Source organism: Protopterus annectens, chromosome 11.part0, assembly GCF_019279795.1.
Source record: "Protopterus annectens isolate FY-2018-M chromosome 11.part0, PAN1.0, whole genome shotgun sequence".
NCBI lineage: Eukaryota > Metazoa > Chordata > Ceratodontiformes > Protopteridae > Protopterus > Protopterus annectens.
In genome coordinates, this window is record NC_056745.1 from 305,669,203 (window position 1) to 305,692,977 (window position 23,775).

The 23,775-nt window shown below is 37.8% G+C and overlaps 1 protein-coding gene across 2 annotated transcripts in view; it reads left to right on the forward strand.

Annotated features, from left to right (window-relative positions):
* Positions 1 to 23,775, forward strand: part of LOC122815359 (solute carrier organic anion transporter family member 1A2-like) — a 420,483-nt gene that overhangs the window by 50,394 nt on the left and 346,314 nt on the right. For both annotated transcript variants that reach the window (XM_044087813.1, XM_044087814.1), the window contains one exon: positions 8,445 to 8,586. In XM_044087813.1, coding sequence (XP_043943748.1) covers positions 8,445 to 8,586 — 142 coding nt within the window. The remainder of the gene's footprint in view (positions 1 to 8,444; positions 8,587 to 23,775) is intronic.

A 23,775-nucleotide genomic window follows, 5' to 3' on the forward strand; every position in this document is an offset into this window, starting at 1 on the left:
AGAGAGCTGTACTGGAGGGAATGAGCTAAGCAGACAAAAATAAAAGGAAAACAACTTCACAATATTCATTTAACTGGTCTTAGTGTATGGTTAGACCCCTAACCTTTTATATTTATTCATCTTATGACTTAAGAACAAAATGAACAGACCACCCTCTGGCTACTAGACATATTCAGATCCCTTACCACAAAAGCTAGAGCTGCTCCTGGGAAAGGTATTTTGCAAACTCAGTTAAACTCGTGAGCTCCTACTAGTTGCCAATGTATCCTCTAAAAATCTAGACAATATTCTGAAGATTTTACTAGAAAGAAGCTGATTTATTGTTCTTTCATCTACAGAGACCACAAAACTGCACAGAGCTGAAAAGATTTCAAATCAATTATCAGACCTTCTATTGATGCCGTTACAATATTGATGCCGAGTTACTCTCCATAGTTTATTGAGACCCTAACATACACTCTGCTCCCCAATATGCTGTGCCAGAGGAACACAATTATTCCCTAGACATCTTGAAATCCTGAAAAATACTGATTGTGTCTTTTTTCCTGGCCTGGAAAAAATTGGACGCCTTACCTCTAGACAACAGAAACTGCAGTCACAGCAAATAATTCAGAACTAATTAATTTTTCACCAGAATGAGCCATGTGAGAACATCTTTCTCACCCCTACCACCTAAAAGTTGTTTATCAATTATGAAATGTTGCTATAACTTTATGATGCTCTATTTCTATATGCAATAGTATCCACTGTGAATACTTAAAGCACTGATATAGATAGCCAAAAATGCATGGCAAACAGCGTTCAAAGTTTACAGGCCAAGTACACATCAGCTCATTAAAACATGTAGTCAAGACCGTAAAGTTTATTAGAAAATGAAACAATAACTCAGAAATGTTTTTTTGCAGGTCGGTATGAGTTCCCCCATACCTTCCCTAGTTTATACTTTCAAGTTGCTGCACCTCGAAAAAGGAGTGATAAGTACCAGACAAGAAAAACTCTCATTTTCTATCTCTGGGAGGCTGTGACTTTAGAGAACATCAACAATTCTACATTAGTCAAATGTAAACTCCTCAAAACTATATGAAATAAACTACAACTAAACAACTACAAACTCAAGCTGTACAGCTCAAGCTACAGTGACATGACAGCTGGGGATGCACAGTGGTTAACACAGATATCTCACATATAGTTCAGCTGTCAGCTGGGATGCCCTCGTGTCCACACCTGTCTGTGAGTATGGACAAGTTAACAGATAAACTGGCAGTCCTCTAAACTGCCCACAGATATGTTTGCATTTGTGTGTGTGTGTTCTATGGCACATGCATCCTGCCCAAAAGTAGTTCTCTTTCTTATGCCCACTTGCTTTCCTCAAGAACCAAAAATGGATAAAATGGGTATCAGAAAATGAATGCACTCCCATGTGAACCTAAAACAGATAAAGTTATTATAAAAAAATGAATGCATCTGCAAAATGTGTATCATTTAATGGGTAACATACATGCCTCACACACAACTTACTGATCCAATTAACTAACTGCACTTTGCATGCCATCTTTTGTGAATTTCTTCATACATTCTCTCACTCTAAGCCAGCACTGTATCAACAAAAATATGTATGTCTCATTGTGTGCAAAGTTCAAGTGACTACTAGAAACACAATGCAGCAAAGCTCTTCATTGTTAAGCTGAATATAATTCATGGCTGTTAAATACATTTCAGTAAAAACTGTCATTTTTTCCTATGTGAAGGGTAAGCTGCCCAGACCACCACTTGCAGGGGGGGGGGGCTTCCTTGCATCCCTAAATTAATACAGAACTCAAGAGGTGGCACAATCTCAGATAAGTTAAAAAAGTCAGACTGTCTTATTGACTGAAAGGGTTCAACTGCTCACATTTCTCTGAAAAGCGGTTTATGCACATAATCATCCAATTCCTACACATTAGCACAACGGTCCTTATACTCATTAGCCTACCACCTACTCTGAGGGGGCCTATGTGTCTCATTCAAGCACTGAAAAAATAAAATCTTTTGATTTCCTATTTCTTTGCAAAAACCAGTGTGGCTCTGCAAACAACCACCCAAAAGACCTAAATGTACACCACCAAATAAACAAGACTTCCTGAAGGAACAAGTTCCTAACTGAATGTATTCCCAGTCTATGGACTACAGTACCACTATAGGTCATACAAAGTATTACTTTAGTTACCTTTAAGGCTAGACTTGATGATTACATGGGTCAGCATAAATTTACACCAAGGTTGTCATGTATAGCCCTGCTCAGTTTGTGACATGACCACTATCAAGTGCTTGAAAACAGTGGCAATAAATTTTAAGTGTGTCTACTCAAAGATCTACATAGGTAACCATCTTATAGTCCCCATTACTGCTTGCCTAGCACTGTTGCTGCATTCCCAAGTTGCTTAACTTTTTATGCAACAAATTTTAGACAACCATACAATGATAATATACCTTCACGTCTTTTATCTCTTCAGGCTCTTGCATTAATCGTGTACATAGACACAGATAATGTCCTGGGTTTTGGCAATCTTCTCTCTCCTTGGCTGGCCCTGAACACCAGTAGAAGTAATAATGACGTAACAATGGGGGCAACTCAAAATATGTGTACGAGTATTGTAATTACTCTACATAGAAGTGACATTAGACAATAACTCTTCATCTTTTCTGACTGTGATGGGGGGCATCAGACCATCTTCTAAACAGCTAAGTTGATCCTAGGGTAAAAAGACTGGTTTCTATTGTGGTCTTCGCTACATCACCAGTACTTAATTTTTCAAGGAAGAAGGTGACCCTTAGCTTGACGTTTTCTAAGATGTACCAAATGCCAGAAAAATAAATGCGAATGTAATGATGATTACAAGTGATTTAACCTGCAATAAATGAAATTACATGTTTCTGTAGTTAAGAAGAGAGTCATAAAGCTGGCCATAAGCAGCAATCTCCATAAGAGAAGTATGAAAACACACTGGGTTTTCTGAACAGCGCTTAAAGAACAGCCCCTAAAAAAGAAGCTATCGATTGTTCAAGTAATTTAAAGCTGACTGACACTAACACAATTAATGCCACTTCACATTTACAGTACGTTTTTTGACAGTGAACTCCATTAAATCATGATTCGCTTCCATGAAAAACAGACGTTCTGCAGTACTTCACTTGTGCAATCAGTCGGCACACAGACTTCCATATGAAGAACAAGAACTACAAATTATTTGCAGTGATACATTCTATAATACTTCCCTATATGTAAAGTCCAAACTGCCGTGATGTGAAACAGCGGATCTCTCCCCTGTAAGGAAAGCATCAGCAGTTTCAGGAATTGTGTGGGCTGTAATCCACATGCCAGTCTCATCTGAAAGTTTTGGGTCACAGTGCTGGTAACCTACTGGTTGTTTCAAAAGAAAAAATAAATATATATAGTTTTACCATTTCATAAAATTAATGTGAATGTAACAGGCATCGAGTGAAAATTAACCCAGTAGAAAAGCAAGCATTCTAGGTCTAAGCATCTTCAGATGGAAGATAAAATTTAGATTCAGTATGTCAACTTTCTGAATGAATAGTAATCATATCCCTGAGTTGTGGTCTATAGCTCTCGCTCTTCCATCTCCAAAATGAGAAACATTACCTCTCATAATGTGGAACAAATGGGCAGAATGTGGAACTAAAAGCTTACTAATAACTTTAGCTAAGAAGCTAATAGAAAGGTTAACTGCAATATGTTTTTTATTTATATAATCGCTCTTTTAATGAGTATCATTCAGTTCTGTTTACCATGGATATCTAGAAAGGGAACTTTGAGGAACATTAGACCACAACGAAGACTCTGGATAATTATGCTGTTGTAGTTAACGCATCAAACACGCCACTCTCTCAATGGTGCCACTTTTTTGGCGGCTTGAAAATTGGTACGTCAGTAAAATAAAAGGGTTAGCAAAATTTACCTCAAGGCAGATCACGCGAAGAACAGTTTCAAAGCTCTTTGTCCAACGGGTGATTTTTATTTTAAAATGAAACCAGACTATCTTCTGTCTGACAGGTTAACTACACTTTACCCAGTGATTATATCACATCTCTCACAATACACCAAAATAACAATGGAGATGCATTTGGAGGGAGGATTGTTATAAAAAAAAAATCATCTGACTGCAACCTCCAATCACATCTCCAATGTATTAGGCGCGTTTGGTGACAAGATTCTTTGGGAAGAAAGTGCATCTTATTTAAAAAAAAAAAAAAAAAACATGTTTAAAAAGGGGCTGGCGCATGCCCCTGCGCCCATGCCTAAATCCGCCACTGTAAATGTTTAACATGAAGAAAATGTTACCAGTTAGTGGTGAAGCTTTATGCATTTAAGTAGTCATAGACAACACCTCAATGAGGTGCATTTGAAGAAATAGAGCTGTTATCATCTGTAACTGCTATGCAGATGAACAATGATAATTTAGGGACAAGCTTTGTTTCTGGAACTATAAATAAAATCTGCCCATATTTACTTTCATCTGAAAAGACTAGTGGACTCCCTCAGGAGAAAGATTTTAGTGGCCCATGAATAGGAGGCCATCAAAACAGATTCTTCCCCATTTGCCCATTTCCATGAAATGTGTGGACAGCTAATGTGAGATCTGTTTCCATCTCACCAGAACCCCAATAATACATATATAACTTCCTTGCACAAAGCATCCTTATCACAAAGCTTTTGACAACAGACATTTAACCATAGACTGTAATTAGAACTTACTATATGTATTTTCTTTAGTTTCTCTCCTTCAAAAGATATTAATGAAAGTAAAATTGGAAATGCACATATCTAATTCTAATATATCCTTTTTGACTAAGGCAGCCTTGGTTCTTTTTGTTTCAATAAGTGCACAAAATCACATTTCTTTGCTAATGGTTCGCAGCTTGCATTCCTTTTAGCAAGGCAAAGTACTATCTCCTAACCTAAAATCCCCAATACTCACAGCTGGAACTTAAAACTAATACCCAATAGTCAGTTGTTTTCAGAGGATGTTTGATATGGATTATTGGAGTTTAAGAGACCTTTAGCCAAGCAATCTTTTCAACAAAATGGGAGTTTTTTTTTTATTCTTGTGCCATGTACAAAAGCTGGACTCCTTTTTTCCCCCTATGTCCTCCCCACAGTCAAGTAGCATTCGAAAGACATCTGTGAATGGGCATGCCTTCGTTGAAGGTTGGGCGTCGAGCTGGCACCTCGGCACCGTAAAAATCTACTGCCAATCATTAGCAGACCGGAGTTCCACTGTGGCGACCCCTAACCGGGAAAAGCCGAAAGAAAAACAACAACCTAACATTTTGCAATATTTGTTACTCCAGTTACTACTGACCAGTAATAGCCATAAAAACCCACTTACTTGTCTTCAGGCACTTTGACTTTTTTATCTCTTGTCATATAAACCAAGAACATCTCACCAAGTTTAGAAATATTGAAAGCAACACCCCAATCCTATAACAACTTAATAGATACAATTTCAAAATCCACCTCACAGTATAAAACTACAAATAAATTGCAGAATAACTCATGGAAACAAAACATCCATATCAAACTCAGTGAAACTGTGCAGTAAACAAAAAAACAAACGTACAATAAAAATGAGATCTCACAAGGGTGAAGACCCTCTGCATTCCCATCTGCAAACTAATAAATACCTAGATAATAACAAGACAATGGTCAAGTGAGAATCAGACTCTGTATTTCGTCCTTGTAAGATAATCACCATAGCCATTATGCCACCTCCCAACCATTTGAACCTCACCAGCCAGAGTGAAAACCAGGAACTAGACCATATGAGACATCTCAAAAGTACAAGCAGAGGTCTTGATCAGGCTTGAACTCATGCCCTTGGTTTACATTATCAGTGACTCCAGAGCTGAAAGGCCAGTCTACAAATTGCTTTGCAATTCTTGTACAGCAAATCTCCAAAGAATACATAAGTAATTATGCATTTGTTTATATATAAACATGATGTTAATAAGATTTTGACATTCCCAAGCTGCTTTAGATAGACTATTTTCAGTGAAATGTGACTCAGAAAGATGGTGTCAGTCAATTTTTTCTCCTAGTCCTTCTCATATTAAAGGTAAGTAGTATCTTGATCTTCCTAAGAGAAGTAGAGTCTCTGCCTAAGATTTGAACTTTATGAACAAGTAACTTAACTTTACCATCTTCTGAGTGTGCAGTTTCTGTGCATTTGATGTTTCTCTCTGTCAGCATATTTTTTTTTAATTTGTAAATATATGTGTGATTGAACATACATGTATGTGCGATTTTGTGTGGCAGTTAGCACTGTGGATTAAGGTTATGAAGTGATAATAAGCCATTTCCTGAAGTCCAGGTTTTGGTTTAACCTTTGTTTGCTACTGTGTGTAACTTGGAGCTAGTCACTTAGACAGACAGCTCTCTTGGGGTGAGTTTGAAGGTCCATTTAGATCAGTGCTCTACCCTGATTATCAAATACAAATAAATGAATAATTGCAAATTCTCAAAATAAAAAATATTGTCAGCAACAAATGTTATGCAACTATATCAGCCCAGGAAGATATACTTAATTAGTTGATTCATCATTCTCCAGCCTTGTTTTTCTACACCAGTAATCACCTGCATTATATTAATAATTATCATTTGTTACTCTATCTCCACTGTTGCCCAACAAGCTCTGTATATTTGTATTTTGCTTGTGTTTGCCAAGGACATGCTTACTATTGATAATTTTGCTATACATTGTACAAACCAATGTCACTAACTCACATCTGCAGTCAACAAATCAATATGCATATTATACCCCGTTCTTATTTTTCTTAGAGCATGCTCATAAATGGTGCCTGGAAGACCAAACTATACTTGCTACTATGTAAATATTAAATGTGTGACTTTCTTAAACTCCTGCTTCCTTGCTTACTGTTGACCCATATGGATATTTCTTTATTTCATACTTTTCCCTGCATGTTTTATTAATTTCTGTGTTTTGGGGAATTGTATTTGCATTATGAACTGCTTGTTACTCACTCATGTTTGTCTGTAGCTTTGTTTCACGATGCCTGACTATGGATGCGTTGTGCATATTTGGACATTTCAGCCAAATATACCTCTCAACCTGCAGATGACGAAAACAGGAGCAGAGGTCCCTGAAAAATAAAAACATCCAGCTAAATATCTGGAAATATAATTAACAAAAAAATGTAATAACAAATAGCACATAACTCTTCCCACTGCCAGTAGGTATGTTTGGTATTACTAAGAAACATGTTTAAAATGCAGAGGAAAAATGCTAGAAAATATAAGCACATTTTCAAAGAGGCAGTGTAAAATCCGTAGACTTTAACGAACTGTATTGCAAAATGTATTTTTGCTTCAGAAAAAGGGAGTTGTAAAAGTGTGCCCTCTTTCTTTAAATTGTAAGAAGTGTGTCCTCTTTCTATACATTATTGTTGCCACTTGTATGTTGGTCTTGTAGTGTGGTATTGTAAATACCAGACAGCTTTAAGTATTGTGTGATGAGAGGGATTCAGAATATTATGTGAGGGGATAAATCAAGCCTGAAAATAGGGATACACCTCCAAAAATAAGGGCACCCTAAAACAGGCCTGAAACTAGAAGAAGTCTTCCAAAATAGGGACAGTTGAGAGGTCTGCAGTCAACAAACAAGTCTAAATATACAAAGACGCTCTCCAGGCTCCACCACCTAGTTCTACACTTCTTGTACATTTGAAGCATTCCTTACTGTTTCTGTCCTTACATCAAAGTTGCAGATTGTGAACCTTGTTAATACATCGGTTCTCATTTCTACTACTCAAGGCTGCTCACTGTACACATAATGTCCTACTTAAAACAATTCTTATCTAATAAAGGTAAATGCAAATTAAGCAATATAGGACACATCACATGAAGCTCATAACTGCCTTCTTCCAACTCATCCATGTACTATTTCTTCCCCAAAACCCACTTCCCACCTCAGAATTTGCACTTCTAAATTAATTTCTCCCAAACTGCTAACACACCTTCATGACTCTGTAAACATCCCACTGACAGTCAGTACATGTAATTCATGTATATAGCCTTCCACTGAGGTTGTAAAATCTGGATAGATGTATAGAGCTTTCCATATACTAGTCTTTCAGTGTATGTACTGCTTGTTAGTCTACAAAAGACCGTTCCTCAGTTCATGAGCCTGCATCTTGTTAAATATAATAGCTGCATCTTTTTTTTATATTCTGCTGGTTGTGTACATGTACTGTCTATATGTTTCAAGCTGTGTCTTTTGTACTAAACAACTCATGCTGAGCCTGCAAGCAGTTCTTTACTGGGTAAACAAGTATAAAAAAATAAATCAGTAATCAGTGTTTGTTATTGATACACATTCATGACAAATAATTTTTCTAATAACTTAAAAAAACTTTCCTTGTTACAGATGTTTATTGCAGCTTTATCATTGTCTTACTTTGCAAAATCACTTTCTGGAAGCTACATGAAAAGCACCATTACACAGATTGAAAGGAGGTTCGATATCTCAACATCTGTAGTTGGAACCATTGATAGCTGCTTTGAAGTTGGTAAGATCCTGTAGTTTTTACGTCTGACAATAAAACTAAAGAAATGAAAAAAAAATCACATATATGACATGGATAAAGAGGTGCGTAATTTATATGTGGAATAATTTGGTTCATAATTATGTAGCCATATTTACTGTGAACATCTAGTGTTCCCTCAGGATTCTAAATAGACGGTGCCAGGACTTTCATGCCACTCCATATTTTAGCTATGCTAAACATGTATTTACCCTCACTTTTCTTTCATTACTACAATGATGGGAAAACCTAAATGCAGGTTTCTTGCTAATACTCTGCTAGCTGGTCTGTTGGTGAAGAATTTCCATTTCTGCTTTATGCATATTGAATTGGACTTCAGTCAGTATCAGACTGCACAGGTAGGTGAGGATTTAGGAATGTAAAATGTTTTTATCTTTTCTTGATGTAGGATGGGGAATGTACCTGTGGTGATCTGAACTCAAGTCTAGGTTAGAAGCAGGTGATGAACACAATGACTTCTTGTGAGTAGGAGAAGGCATTGGATAATGGGGGCATTCTGTGCCTTTCAAGGAAATAAGAGAAAGCAAGCATTTGTTAATACTAGACTAATGCAATTGTTATTAAATTTCTTCTTGGAAAGTAAGCAAACAAAATTGTAGTTTGTGAGAAGTTTGATCTCTCATATTCATGATTCATGAAAACTTCTGAAATAATATCCTTATTGTTAGCCTGAGGTCAGAATACTGAAACTGATTAAAACAGAAGACTGCATTTACAAAATGAAGTCCAAGACCCCATTGTTGGTACTTTTTTGTTACTTTATATTGAGATTTTCAGCATTATAGTGTTTAATACTTCTTGCTCATAAACTAAAGTACTGGACATTTTTACATCTTTCTCAGAAAGTGGTTTTGAATTGCAAATGTGAGCTCCCCCAGACTAATAAATAGCATGGCTCTTAATAACAGCATTTAATGCAGTTATGAGGTGATGTAAAAAATAAGTTTTGAAAGGCATTGCCAACAATTGTCAGAGTTGTGAGGCTGAAACTTTAAGTTAAACATAAGCCCAGAATTTTGCATCTGTTTGGAAATTCTGACATGAATTTTTAATGGCTTTTTATTGAATCTATTGCATGTCAGTGGTGTAGGAGGTAACAGACATCTTTGGTGCTGGAAGATCAGAAGGCTTTGGGTTGTATTCCCACCCTGGGTGTGTGGATTAATTTCCAATGCTGGCACTGCAATGCAGCATATATGGGGATCTGCACTCCTGAGTTTGCTGTCTTTTGGATAAGACATTAAACCATGGCACCATGTGCAAGCATTGTTGGTAGCTCAGGTGGATATAAAAGGTCTCATGACATCAAAAAGAGTAGGGTCCTTTATTTAACACAACATAAAAACATTATTTGCATATTTACAGACACATATTTGTATGTCTTACTATTTTTTATAACAGTCTTTGTTATTCTTTTATAATTGACTCCCACTTCTTCTTCCACAACCATAATATGATTTTTCACAATAAATTTGCTAAAATCCATTTCTCATTAAACAAAATTTCAATGAATCTTCTATTGCAAATAAATTGTATTACATAAAATAAATTCTTATCTACCCTTCTCACATATTCCTGTTTCTTATTCTTACAATATCCATGCATAATTCTATTCATATCTGTAGTGTTTATATAATAAATAATTTCAAAACTTTTCTTCAAAAAGCATTTTCCTGAGGTTTTCTACTCTTTTTCATTTCAAACAAATATCCACTGTTGTCTCTTTCTCCCCACAAAATAAATATACTCTTTCAACTTTCTTTTTATATGACATCTTCCCTTAACTGGTAACATATTTGTTACCAACGTCCATAGAAAATCCTGATACTCTACCATCTCAGTACACAATTTTTCTTATTTTAATGGCTTTAATTACTTTTTCTAGTAAAATTTCCCATGGTTTATATAATAATATTGTTTAAACACATTATTATACCACCTCATTTTATCTTTCTCAATATCATTGTTTTTTTTATTTTCCAAGTTAGTATTTTTTTTGATAATTATTAATTTCTTAATTCAAATATTAGTTTTCTCATTTTCTTATTCTCATCATTTCCCAAAATTTGTTATGCTTATGTTCACACTATTACATTTCTATTGTCTTGATTTACTCACTTTAATACTCTATACAAGTTTAAAGAAGTAGAATGCACAACTGTATTTAATAACCCCAGTCCCCCTTCATCTTCAGTCATATACAACCCATCTCTTCACTGGGTTTAATCTTGAACTTTATATGAAAGAAAACACCAACTGCACATTTTTTTAAAATTCTACTGGGATATTTTTCACATTAATATTGAATTTACCAGATAACGCTTTTTTTCTGAATACTGATCTATGTGTTCTCCATAGAAGACATGTTTATTTAATTTCTTTAATCAACCCTTCCCATTGCATCATAACTACATCATGTCCCCAAATTTTATTCCTAGCAAAGACACTTTATTCATTAACCCCCCCCCCCACAATTTTTGCCACATCACGCAAACCCTTACTTTTATCATTATTACAGGTCATTACCATTTCGTTTAAACACCTGAATCAGCACTTTCCACATCCAGATTTTGTTCTTAGCAACTACTATATTGTTTGTGTATGTCAAGACAACCAGGACCACTATCTCTTTTGGCAACAATTATCTAGCATCTTTCATTTATAAGCTACTTTATTCAGTATCACATTCATAACCAATGCAAACAATATTCCACTCAAGCGACATAATTTTCTTTTACCACACGTCATGCATATTTCTTTACTCAGCCACCTGTCACTAACACTCTCATCCTGTATTCTGAAATGTTGACATACACACTCCCCTAATTCTATTATCTATTACATATTTCTCCATAACATTCTGCAAAACATAATTTCCCATGATATCCAATGCCTTACTGATATCATATCACCTACCATAAGCTTCACATCTTCTGTTTTACTTATAGCATCATCTACAATTTCTTTCACAACCAATAACAATTCTTGACACCCCTTCCCTTTTCATACCATATAAACTTTCTTACATAATAGCCCTTATTCTTCCAGTCACTCTCCTATGTATTATTCCCATAATAAATTTATGATCAGTGTTATTTAGCAAGAGGGTAGTGAGACCAGCTATGTTATACGGGTTGGAGACAGTGGCATTGACAAAAGGGCAGGAGTCAGAGCTTGACATGGCAGAGTTGAAGATGTTAAGATTTGCACTGGGTGTGACGAGGATGGACAGGGTTAGGAATACATATATTAGAGGGTCAGCCCAGTTTGGAAGGTTTGGAGACAAAGCCAGAGAGGCAAGATTACATTGGTTTGGACATGTGCTGAGGAGGGATGCAGAGTATATTGGGAAAAATATGCTAAGGATGAAGCTGCCAGGTAAAAGGAAAAGAGGAAGGCCTAAGATAAGGTTTATGGATGTGGTGAGAGAGGACATGCAGGTGGTTGGTATGACAGAACAAGATACAGAGGACAGGAAGAAATGGAAACAGTTGATCTGCTGTGGCGACCCCAAACGGGAGCAGCCGAAAGAAGAAGAAGTTATTTAGCATGATGGGTCTCCAATTTTTAATTTCATTCTTCTCATTTTACTTTCTAAAAATGTTAACATCCCACTACATAACTCTTTTTAAACAAAATCATCATTGAACCATTCATTTAATTTAGTAAATTTACAAAATACCCTTTTTGACAGTCCATTAATTTCGTGTACATTTCATACCCTATATCATCTGGGCTTGATACTGAATCAATGTTTATTTTCTTAAGTACTTCATCCAATTCAATAATTTATTTTTCAAATTCTTCCTTTACCTGTCTTGGTAATGTCTTTACTTTCCATTCCCTCTTATTTTCTATCATTATGCTATATTTTCCCCTTGCTGTACAACAGCACTCATGATATACTCTTGCATTCTTTTAACTTCACCTTTCATATTTCTCAGTTCTCTCAGATTAATATCCTCTTTTACTATGTTAAATAAGTGTACAGATACTTCCTCCTTTCTCCCTTGTAAATAATATCTCTGCATAAATATTAATGCCTCATTTTTTTATTTATTTTATGTATTTTTTGTATGTCATGGTGCTCTCTTGTATTATTCTTTACATTGTCTAATACATTTCTATATATTTCCCATATATTACTTTGTCTTCTTTTCTTACATCATCCTGCAACTGAAAAATACTTTTTATAGTTCTTTTTAAATTCAGTCTACCACTCAGACCAATTTTCATAGAAGACCTTCATATTTATATGATCCATCCATAATTGCAATATCTACCTCCCTCCAAATTCATACCATAATATGTCATATATTATTTTTATTCCTTTTCCTATTTTAATATATTTCATTTCTTCCCTCACCTCCATCCATATTGCTAAACAGTCTGAGAAACCTGTTACAACTATATCACCATCTGCTACCCACAAGCTTTTCAGTAATACAAAATAATTAATTTCAGATCCAAGTGTCCACTTCTATAAGTCCATTTGCTTTTTATTACACAAATAACTGACAACAGTTTATCATTTCCATTAGATTTTAGATTTTTCACTTTTAATGTCTTCCCCTTAAATCACAATTGAAGTTCTCTGCAATTATAATTTTCATGTTAACCACCACATATTTAAAATTTGATGAATTCTGTAAATATGTTCTCTCCTCCTCACATCTACAATAGCTAATTTTCCAATCCTTACCAATGTTACATTTAGTATTTTCACTGTTTCTTTACATAACAGAACCACACCAGAACAACTTTCAGTTCCTAAGTTTCATATTATATTTCCACCCCACAATTTGTCTGTTTGCATTCTTTCTTCATTTGTCAGTAATCTTTCATCCTCTTTACATAATAACATCCACATCACATTTAGTGTATCCTTCCAGTACCTCTGTCCTTACAGTGATAATAACACTCCACGTTTACTGAATGTACTGTAAAATTGTTGCTTTTCCTTCTGTTTAAGTTTAGGGGAAATATTTTTAATTTTTTTGTTTTCTTAATTTTACTCTTTCCCCAAATTAATACTTTCCCTTGGTTTATGCACAAATAATCACTGATCCCCAAAATCAGATTTTTGTACTGGCTAGAACTTCAAAAAAAGTTACTGTCAATCTCACTTCTCTCAGTATTTCTTCCAGTATCCAAACTTTCCACCTTTTTTCTCCATATTTTTTCTTCTTTTACAGTTTCTCATTCACCCAGTTCAGCCTCTTCCTCAACTTCTTGATGTTCTTCCTCATGTATATTTTCTTCCCTTTTCCCTTGTCACATCCCTCCTCTCTGCCAGTGATCGAGGAGCCTCAATCCTTACCACTTACACCAGTGGGGAATGTTCACTGTGAGAAAAATAGACGCACACAGTATTTTCAGATGCAGCCCTCTGCACCAAGTCCATTTCTCTTAAGAGCACACAGGGAATGCACACTCCAGTCCTGAGTTTGGGCTTTCTCTTCAGGCCCCAAATAAGACTCCCCATTAGCCACTATAGAGCTGAGTCCTTAGCCATGCATTCCAAGCAAAGTCCTTTCAGTGTCCCTGTTCAATCTAGCTTCCAGACATATTATTTGAGATTTGATTTTTACACACACACCCACCTGGGAAAGGATGGCACAGGTTACCCACTCTGCCACCTCCACCCAGACTATAAGGTAGATTTGCTGCCACCAGAAGACCTGAAGCCAGCTATTTTAAGTATCTTACCAGGGTACCAAATTGCACTTATTAAAATTAATACTTACACAAATGGTAGTGTTTAATGAAGCAGCAAGACTTTCAAGAATATGGAGCCACGGTGCCACTAAATAAATGCAAGTACTCTTAAAGGTTAAATATTTTCTAAATGACCAGCCACAATGAAAGGTAGAGATATGTTTAATAATAAATAATATAAAAGAAAACAGGAAAATACTGAATATCTATTTACAATAAACACCAGAGTTTCACTCACAGGAAATATAGAAAAACAACACAGAGAGAAAGACTCAGATGGATACAGAAAAAAACATTTAGCTAATCTCACTATATTTTTAACTGACTGAAGAATTACTGTTCTCTAGTTATTTACTAAAGCAAGGTAGATGAAAGTGGATGAGTGTCTTGTCAGTTCCAAAAACAGAGTGCCCTCCTCACATCTGTCACTAGTAATCAAATACAATTTCAGTGGTGGTTATAGAATGCCATCACATTTGGTCACCTAACTCTGTGATTCCCACACTACCCTCTCACTAGAAACTGAGCCAGAATCTGGCACTGATGCATCACGATAGACATGGAACTTTGGCTAAGGTTTATCGTAGGATCTGATAACTGTAAAACAATTACAACACTTCCACCCTTCCTGCAGAAACTAATAAGCCATTTTCTGACACCCCAGGGTAGCAATTGGTTCACCACTAAGTACAATAGAGTAGGATATCAGCCCAGGCTTTTCACAGACATTATGTCTCTGACTGCATTCAGACCTGTGGGATAAAATCTATATGACCTAAACCAAGTCATTTAATTTCAGGCTATTTTTCCTAAAGTTAGCTGGGATGAGCTTAACATTTTCCCTTCCAGCATCCTATGTTAAAATATATACATGTCATCAGTTACACCAGTACAGTCTAACATACATATATATTTCTTTTCTGTCCAGCAGGACCCACTGTTGATACATTTTTAACACAAGCAATTTTACAAATAAATTTTTAACACAACCATTTGTACAAATCAGTTTGATTTTCAAATGATATATAATTATTTACAAAACTCCTGCTAGCTATGCTGGCATATGTTACACATACACTGCCCTACTATTCCCAGGCACAGCTAGCACTACCTCACATCTTCACATTGCTCCTCCCTTTGAAGGCATAAGCTAGTTTTTGAAAGTGACCCTGGAGGAACATTGCTTGAGAGAAATGAGCCTGTCTGGGAACACATTAACCCATATCCTGTCTTGAAAGCCCATCTGCAATGGCATTGCTGACCCACTACGGCACTGCACTGTCATGTCATATGCCTACAACCCTAGGCTCCATCTTAATAACTTGGCATTTTGCTGGCTGGATGGATGTAGCCATGTTAAGGGATTGTGGTCTGTATCCACAGTGAATTTCCTTCCATACACATAGGCCCCAAATTTTTGCTGCGCCCATACTATGGCTAGACATTCTTTTTATACAGCTGCATAACATTCCTACCTGGGTTGGAGTTTATGTCTGAGATATACAACAGGATGTTCTTCCCCCACTGAGGAAACCTGGCTGAGTACAGCCTCCACCCCATGGTTTGATGCATCCACCTGCACAACAAATTCTTTGCTGTAATCTGGACTGGCTAGCATACGGGGTCCTCTAAAAGCCCCTTTAAGCTTTTTGACTGCCTTCACACAAGCTGAGATCCACACAACCCTATCTGACCTGTTTTTCTGCATCAGGTCTGTGAAGGGCGCAGCTATTTTACTATAATTGCGAACAAACATTCTATAGTTCCGCACTGTCCCCAAGAATGCCCTCACCTTTTTTTTAGTAACAGGGGCAGGTCATGCCTGAATAACTTCCACTTTGGAGGGTTCTGGCCTGATTATACCACTCGTCACTCTGTGTCCCAGGTAGGAGACTTCTGCTATACCCACCTGACACTTACTGGGCTTAAAGGTCAACCCTGCCCTTTGCAGTCTGCCCAGGACTTCCCTGACATGCTGAAGGTGCTCTTAGCCGGAATGGCGGAAGATGGCAATATCATTCAGGTAAGCAAGGTCATAATCTCCTGCTCATGCTAGGATATAATCTACCAGCCTCTGGAAGGTCACTGGGGCATTTTTCATCCCAAAGGTCATCTTTGTGAACAAAAGGAGTTACAAAGGCAGACCTCTCTCTAGCAGTGGAAGGCAGGGCACCTGCCAGTAGCCTTTGGTCAGATCAATAGTGGTCAGATACTTATCGCCACCCAGCTGCTCTAAGGCTTCATCTGTCCTAGGCATGGGATAGGCATCTGACTTTGTGTGACCGTTTAGTTTTCTGTAGTCCACACAGAACCTGGTGCTGCCACCCTCCTTTGGTACCATCACCACTGAGGAGGCCAAGGGACTGCTGGACTCCTGGACTACCCCAGTTCCAACATTTCCAGTACCTCCTTCCTCAGAGTCTGTTTGACTCTCTCAGGCACCCTATAAGGGGCCTGCTTAATAGACCTTTGGGGTCCTGTATCCACATGGTGTTGCACCAGGTGGGTGCACCCAGGTTTCCCAGTGAACATGCCATCAGACTCCTGTAACACTGCTCGTATTTCTCAAACCTGGATAGGGAATAGATGCTAGGACATTGCTACCCCTTCCACTGAAGTGTCAGTTCAAGCCTCACTGAGGATATCAATCACCCAGATCCCCCTCATACTCTTCCTGCCACCCACTGCAAATACTCAGCACAAGGGCCTCCTTATCATGGTCAGGCTTCATCATGTTAACATAGTACAGTTTGTACCCCTGCCTCCTGCCTAGCAATTCTACCATGTAGTTAAGATCACTGACCTTCCTTATCACTTTGAAAGGTCATTCACAAGCTGCCTTCTGCTTATAGTGCCTGACAGGAATGAGCACAGTAACCTGCTGTCCCACAGTTGGGCTCCTGTCAGGTTCTCTTGGGCCAGGTCCATGAACTCACTAACCCTTTTCCTGAGGCTTAGGACTTATGCCACAACAGACTCTATGTGGGATTCACACTCACCCTCCCACTCATCATGAATCAAATCCAAAGGCCCCCTCACCCTATGCCCATACATCAACTCAAAGGGTGAAAAACCTATGGATTCCTGGGGTACCTCTCTGTATGCAAACAGCAGATGGGGAAGATATTTGTCCCACTCTCTCTTAAACTGGTCTGCAAATGTCCTTAGCATGGTCTTCAGTGTAGAGTTTAACCTCTCCACAAGACCATTAGTCTAGGGGTGGTAGGGGGTAATCTTTAGGTTCTTCACCCCACAGTGCTCCCACAGACAAGCCAGCAGGTCTGACATGAAATTGGCACCTCTGCCAGTCAGTTTTTCTCTCAGGAAACCTACCCTGCTGAAAATATCTACCAAAGCATTTGCCACCTTTTCTGCCTTGAAGGACAGAGCCACCTCAGGGTATCTACTAGCATAATCTACTACCACTAGGATATATTTCTTCCCTGTGGAATTTGAGGTACTCATAGGCCCCACAATATCCATAGCTACCCTCTAAAATGACTCCTCAATCACAGGCAAAGGCATCATAGGAGCTATGACCTTGTCTCCTGCCTTGCCTGCACTACTCACAGGTTCTGTAATACCTTGTTACATCCCTTGCAATCCCAGGTCAATAAAATTTCTGCATAATACATCTCATGTTATGCTTTAAGCCTATATAACTTGCTAAAGGAATGTCATGGGCTATGGCTAGAAGTGCCAGATGGTAGGCTTTGGACACTACCAACTCCTGTATTACCTCACCTTCTAGCCCTCCCTCAGGGGTCCACTCTCTATACAGTAAACCTTTGTTGTTGAATCAGGTGACTCCTTAGCTACCTACTTCAAGCCTTGTAATTTAGGGTCCGAGAGCTGAGCCTGTCTCATCTCTACTTTTGTGACCCTTCCCAGCTCCCCTTCCACAGAAGTCTGATATTCTCTGAAGTGGTGCCTGACTGTCAGCCTGAGTACTACCACTCATCTCTGCCCTTGCAGTCACGCTGTCCAAGGGAACATCAGTACTTATCAGTAGTCGTGGCTCGCCTTCAGGCTCACTGCTACAGGATAACTCCCACCCTGAAATAGCCACTTCACCAGTCCCAGCTTCAGGGGTGAGGTCTGTCTGGATCTCCCCTATGCTACCAGATGCACGTGCCTGTCTCCAAAACTGACTTCATGCAACTGCATGCACACAAGGTACTGCATTATCAAAATTATTCCCTATCAAGACATTTTCAGGAGATATCCTCAAACACACCTATTTGCTTGCTTCCTTTTCCACCCTCCCAGTCAAGGTGAACCCTTGTCAAAGGTATTTGGAATAGAATCCTTCCTAAAGCTCTGACTGGAGTTGTCCACTCAAGCATGTACTGCTTCTCTTTAACCACTGCAGGATTCACAATGGTTATATCAGAGGCTGTGTCTCTCTTGGCAGTGGCCTGTTTTCCATCCACTAAGATAGAATACAAAGTCTGGTGATAATTTGGTACTCCTGTTGTGTCCATACAACTTTCCACTGGCATGCTATTATTCACACTTGCTGGCTTCCTCACCTTTTGCTCCCCACCTTGCTTCAGTAGACATTTGTATGCTACATGGCCCATCTAGTTATACTTAAAAGATCTAAACCCCCATCCTGGCCATGGACCTGAACTAGTGGCTTCCTCTTTAACCAGTGGACCCTGTGGGTGGTTTAGGCTGCCAACCATGGGTTCTCTTATATCCATGTGCAGCACTGGGTAATTCCTTCTTATGTAGTGGTGCCCTGCTTGACAAGCAGAGATCCCCTTTCCTTCCCAGCTCATCTGCAGAGTTACACTCCTGGTCTGCCAACCAGATTCTCATGCCCTCACCAAAAGGTCTACCAGCCTTTCAAAAGTGGTGACCTGACACTCACTCACTCACGTATGAAAATAAGTGCTTAGCTCAGCAATATAATCACATACACTTTCATCTGTCCTACATCTATGCTCAAGAATTTTTTTTTCTGTAAGCTTCAGGTGTTAACTTAAAACATTCCAATAAACATTGTTTAACCTTGTCATAATTTAAATAATCAGTGTTCAAAGTAGCTGTCACACATACTCTTTGAGATTTGATTTTCACACACACACACACACACACACACACACACACACACACACACACACACACACACACACACACACACACACACACACACACACACACACACCTGGGAAAGGCTGGCACAGTTTACCCACTCTGACTCCTCTACCCAGACTATAAGGTAGATTTGCTGCCACCAGAACACCCAAAGCCAGCTACTTTAAGACTCTTACCAGAGTACCCAATTACACTTATTAAAATTAATTGTTGTGCAAATGGTAGTATTTAACCAAGCAACAAGACTTTCAAGAACTTGGAGCCACAGTGCCACTAAATAAATGCAAGTACTCTCAGAGGTTAAATATTTTCTAAAAGATCAGCCACAATGAAAGGTATAGATATATTTAATAATAAATAATAAAAAAGCAAACAAGAAAATACTGCATATCTATTTACAATAAACACCAGAGATTCAATCACAGGAAATATAAAAAAAAACACAGATGGAAAGATTCAGACAGATATAGAAAAAACAACATTTAGCAAGTATCACTTGATTTTTTTAACTGACTGAAGAATTACTGTTCCTTAGTTACTTGCTAAAGCAAGGCAGATGAAAGTGGATGAGTGTCTTGTCAGTTCCAAAAACAGAGTGCCCTCCTCAAATCTCTCACTAGTATTCAAAGACAATTTCAGTGTGGGTTACAGAATGACATCATATCTGGTCACCTGACTCTGTGGTTTCCACACTACCCTCTCACTAGAAACTGAGCCAGGATCTGGGACCGATGTGTCACAATACACACACAGAACTTTAGTTAAGGTTTATTTCAGCATCTGAAAACTGTACAAGAATTCCAACACTTTGACCCTTCCTGCAGAACGTAACAAGCCATTTTCTGGCACCCCAGGGTAGCAATTAGTTCACCACTAAGGGCAATAAAGAAGGATTCCAGCCCAGGCTTTTCAGAGACGTTACATCTCTGGCTGCATTCAGACATGTGAGATAAAATCTTTATGACCTAAACCAAGTGATTTACTTGCAGGCTATTTTTCTTAGGGTTAGCTGGGCTGAGCTTAACCCCTTGTTTCCTGCATCCTCTGTTAAAATATATACATTTCATCAGTTAAAACAGTACAGTCTGATATAAATGTATATTGATTTTCTGTCCAGCAGGACCTACTGTTGATACATTTTTAAAACAAGCAGCTTTCAAATACATTTTAACACATGCATCTGTACAAATCAGTTTGATATTCAAATGACATCATTCCTTACAAAACTCCAGCTAGCTATGCTGGCATATGTTACAGATGCACTGCCCTACTCCCTATTTTCAAAACAACTTCTAGCCTTCATCCTCCATTTTGTAAGTTTCTGTCATCTCTAACTTTCACAATATTATCAACAGTTTCAAACAAACACAACTTGCATTTTTTAACATCTTCTTCTAGTTTATCACTTCTAAACTGCCAAGTAACATTTTTAACACTTACTAACTTACTAACAGAAAACAAATAATTGCTTCAAGGATAAATGCCTTCCTTTTTGTCACAAAGTTCCAGAAACTTCATCGTCAGTCCTCAGATTCAAACACTAAGTCACAAAAAGTCTCTATCCCTATATATGTATAAAATACCAAATTAATTGAGCTTTAAATCCCAGAACAGTTACCAAATTGTCCCATGCATAATATCCATCTATTACAGTGTCTTTGTCCTTTTGTGTTCTTATTTTCACAGTCACTCTTCTCTTCTTTTTAAAACAGTTTTACTTACAATTTGGTGCAGCTTTTTTTACATGCTGTCACTGTTGCATATGTTTTAACAGCTGCATTCTCTGATGCCACATCACCTTATTCCTTCTCCACATTCCTATCCTTAACACTTCCAAAGAAGTTATATGTTATTTAACCCTATGAAACAGCAGAACTGCCACTTGGATCTTCTCACGTGATTATTTTCAACAGAAGATCATCCACAAGCCCTCCTGATGGCAGTTTTGTTATTTGTACTACTGCAACTGGATTTGGTTACTTCATTTTCCAATGAGATGGCTAAACTTTGCTTACTTATATCATCCATCACACAGGAATCTTCACTGCACTGTGATTCTCTACATCAAGCAATTTTTTTCTCCAAATTCTCATTTTCCACCTTCAAGCTCACCATAGCTTTTCTCTCCTCTGCCATGCTGCTGCTTCTGTTAGACCTCTACCTTTCTGCTGCAACAGCCCTCCAGCACTATCTAGGCACTTCATATTGAAAAGAGTTGGGGCAGTTCCATGATGCGTTGGCCAAACTACTGCAAGTAATATAAACACCACCTCAGGTCTTCCCTGAAAAGAGATCACTAGCCAAGTGGGAGTAGCCCAGTCAACAAAAATAAAATAAAATAAATTAGCAAATGTCCTGAAGCATTTAACAACTTGCATAGTATATGATTTCATAAAATGGATGGGAAATCTGTTTCAGCCTGAATACATATGTTTGGCCTAGATATAGAAAAATAAAAAAAAATATTGAAAAGACAGCATGATTGTGAGATATTTTACAGCAGAACACATACTTTTAGTGAAGCACTGATCTCAGCTTTGTAAGTGCTAGCTCTGGAACTTAGTATGCCTCCTCTGAAGTAAGTACTGCACTTAATAGGAAGGTGACAAGGTTATGAGGGACTGCATCGCCCAGTCAGGTCACAGTATTGCAAAATCTGGATTTTTTCAAAATGTAGCTAGAAATACATCAAATGGGAAGGCATTTGTTTTAACTATTGGGTTCCCAAATGGAGAGCTGGATTGAAGATAAGGAATGACAACGACATTTGTTAACTGCAGGAAGAAGAAAACAAAGATGATTGCTTTCTTTTTTTCTTTCTTTCTTTCTTTCTTTCTTTTTTTTTTTGGATATGCAGGTAGATGGTAGCTTGGGCACCTACCACTGACAGATCTTGGACCACTACCACCGATAGGGAGTAGATACAAAATCACAACTTAATTCTTTTATCAGTGGATGTGAGTCTGATATTTGGCTAATACATTGTGAGACTTGGAAGAATTATAAATATTTATACATGTGGTTCCACAACTCAGGAGAGTTTTTATTTTTTTTTCAAGTGCTGGTAAATGCTAAGATGAGATGTAGTTTACCATTGTCTCCACAATATTATTCTAGAAACCTTGCTGAATTATGTAGGACAGTATGCAGTATTTAAGAAGATACAGAGTGTGGCATGGATCTTCAATCCTACTTTTATGGCATGTAGCAGGTGATCTGCTTCTTAATTCGGTAGTACAATAAATACTATACCGCTAAGTATTACAGTGGGCTATTGCAAAATCATGTTGTTTGTCTCATTCCCATGTCAGCTAGAAAGAGATAATTAAATCCTGTGTTTTCTGTTTTACTGATGTGTTGATGACAGCCATGTACACATGCCTTGTGTTCTACACGGGGTGGGGGTGCTGAGAAAAAAAGGCAACCATAATGGAAATTCAAGACCTAAAGTAGTCACATGCTTGCAGTTTATTTCTTTCTTTATAGTGTACTTCTGGCATAGCTATGGCATATGTTTTTGGAGTGTCTAGTGACAATTCTGTCCATCAGAGAATCACAATGGCTGACTTGAGCACAATGTACCATTTTAATGTATACTGCCATCCAATCCTAAAAATTAACAAACACATTGTAAGTATAATCCATTTTGCAGTGAAAGCATCGAAGATCCCTGTCCTCCAGACATACCATTCTAACGCTGATGCTAGTGCAGTCTGTAGAAACAATAAAGCTGTAGTTTAAGCTACTCCAGATTAACTTTAATAAACAAATACACGCCTTACTTTGCATTGCTCCATATTTTGTTTTCCAGGTTTCAGTTGCTGCTGATATAGTGATCCAGTCCTTTTTCAATTATATAGCACAGATTTATATTGACTCATCTAGGTGAATTAATAGCAAGATTCTGTATATCTGACACAGATGTATGTTTATATATATATATATATATATATATATATATATATATATATATATATATATATGTATATAAGTTTAGAGTATGTGTATGTGGGGGCTTGCTATCTACATCAGAAGGTTGTGGGGGATTGCCTCATGCAAAAATGCTTAAAGTTTAATTTTTACCATTTTGTTTTTGGAAATGTCAGCATTTCAGTACCAGAACCTTCGAAAATAAGGCTTCTAGGGGCCTGGATTCCCCCCTCCCATACCTCCTGGCTGTACAAGTGAAACCCCCACCTACTCTAAATCAGATCCTGCTTAGAAATGTGTACAGAAAGTTTCAGTATCTTGTGGGGGGTAGGGGGTGGGGGTTGGCATATTGTGTGGTCATTATTTTTTTTGTTTTTTTCCCAGTCAAACTTCAGAGAAGCA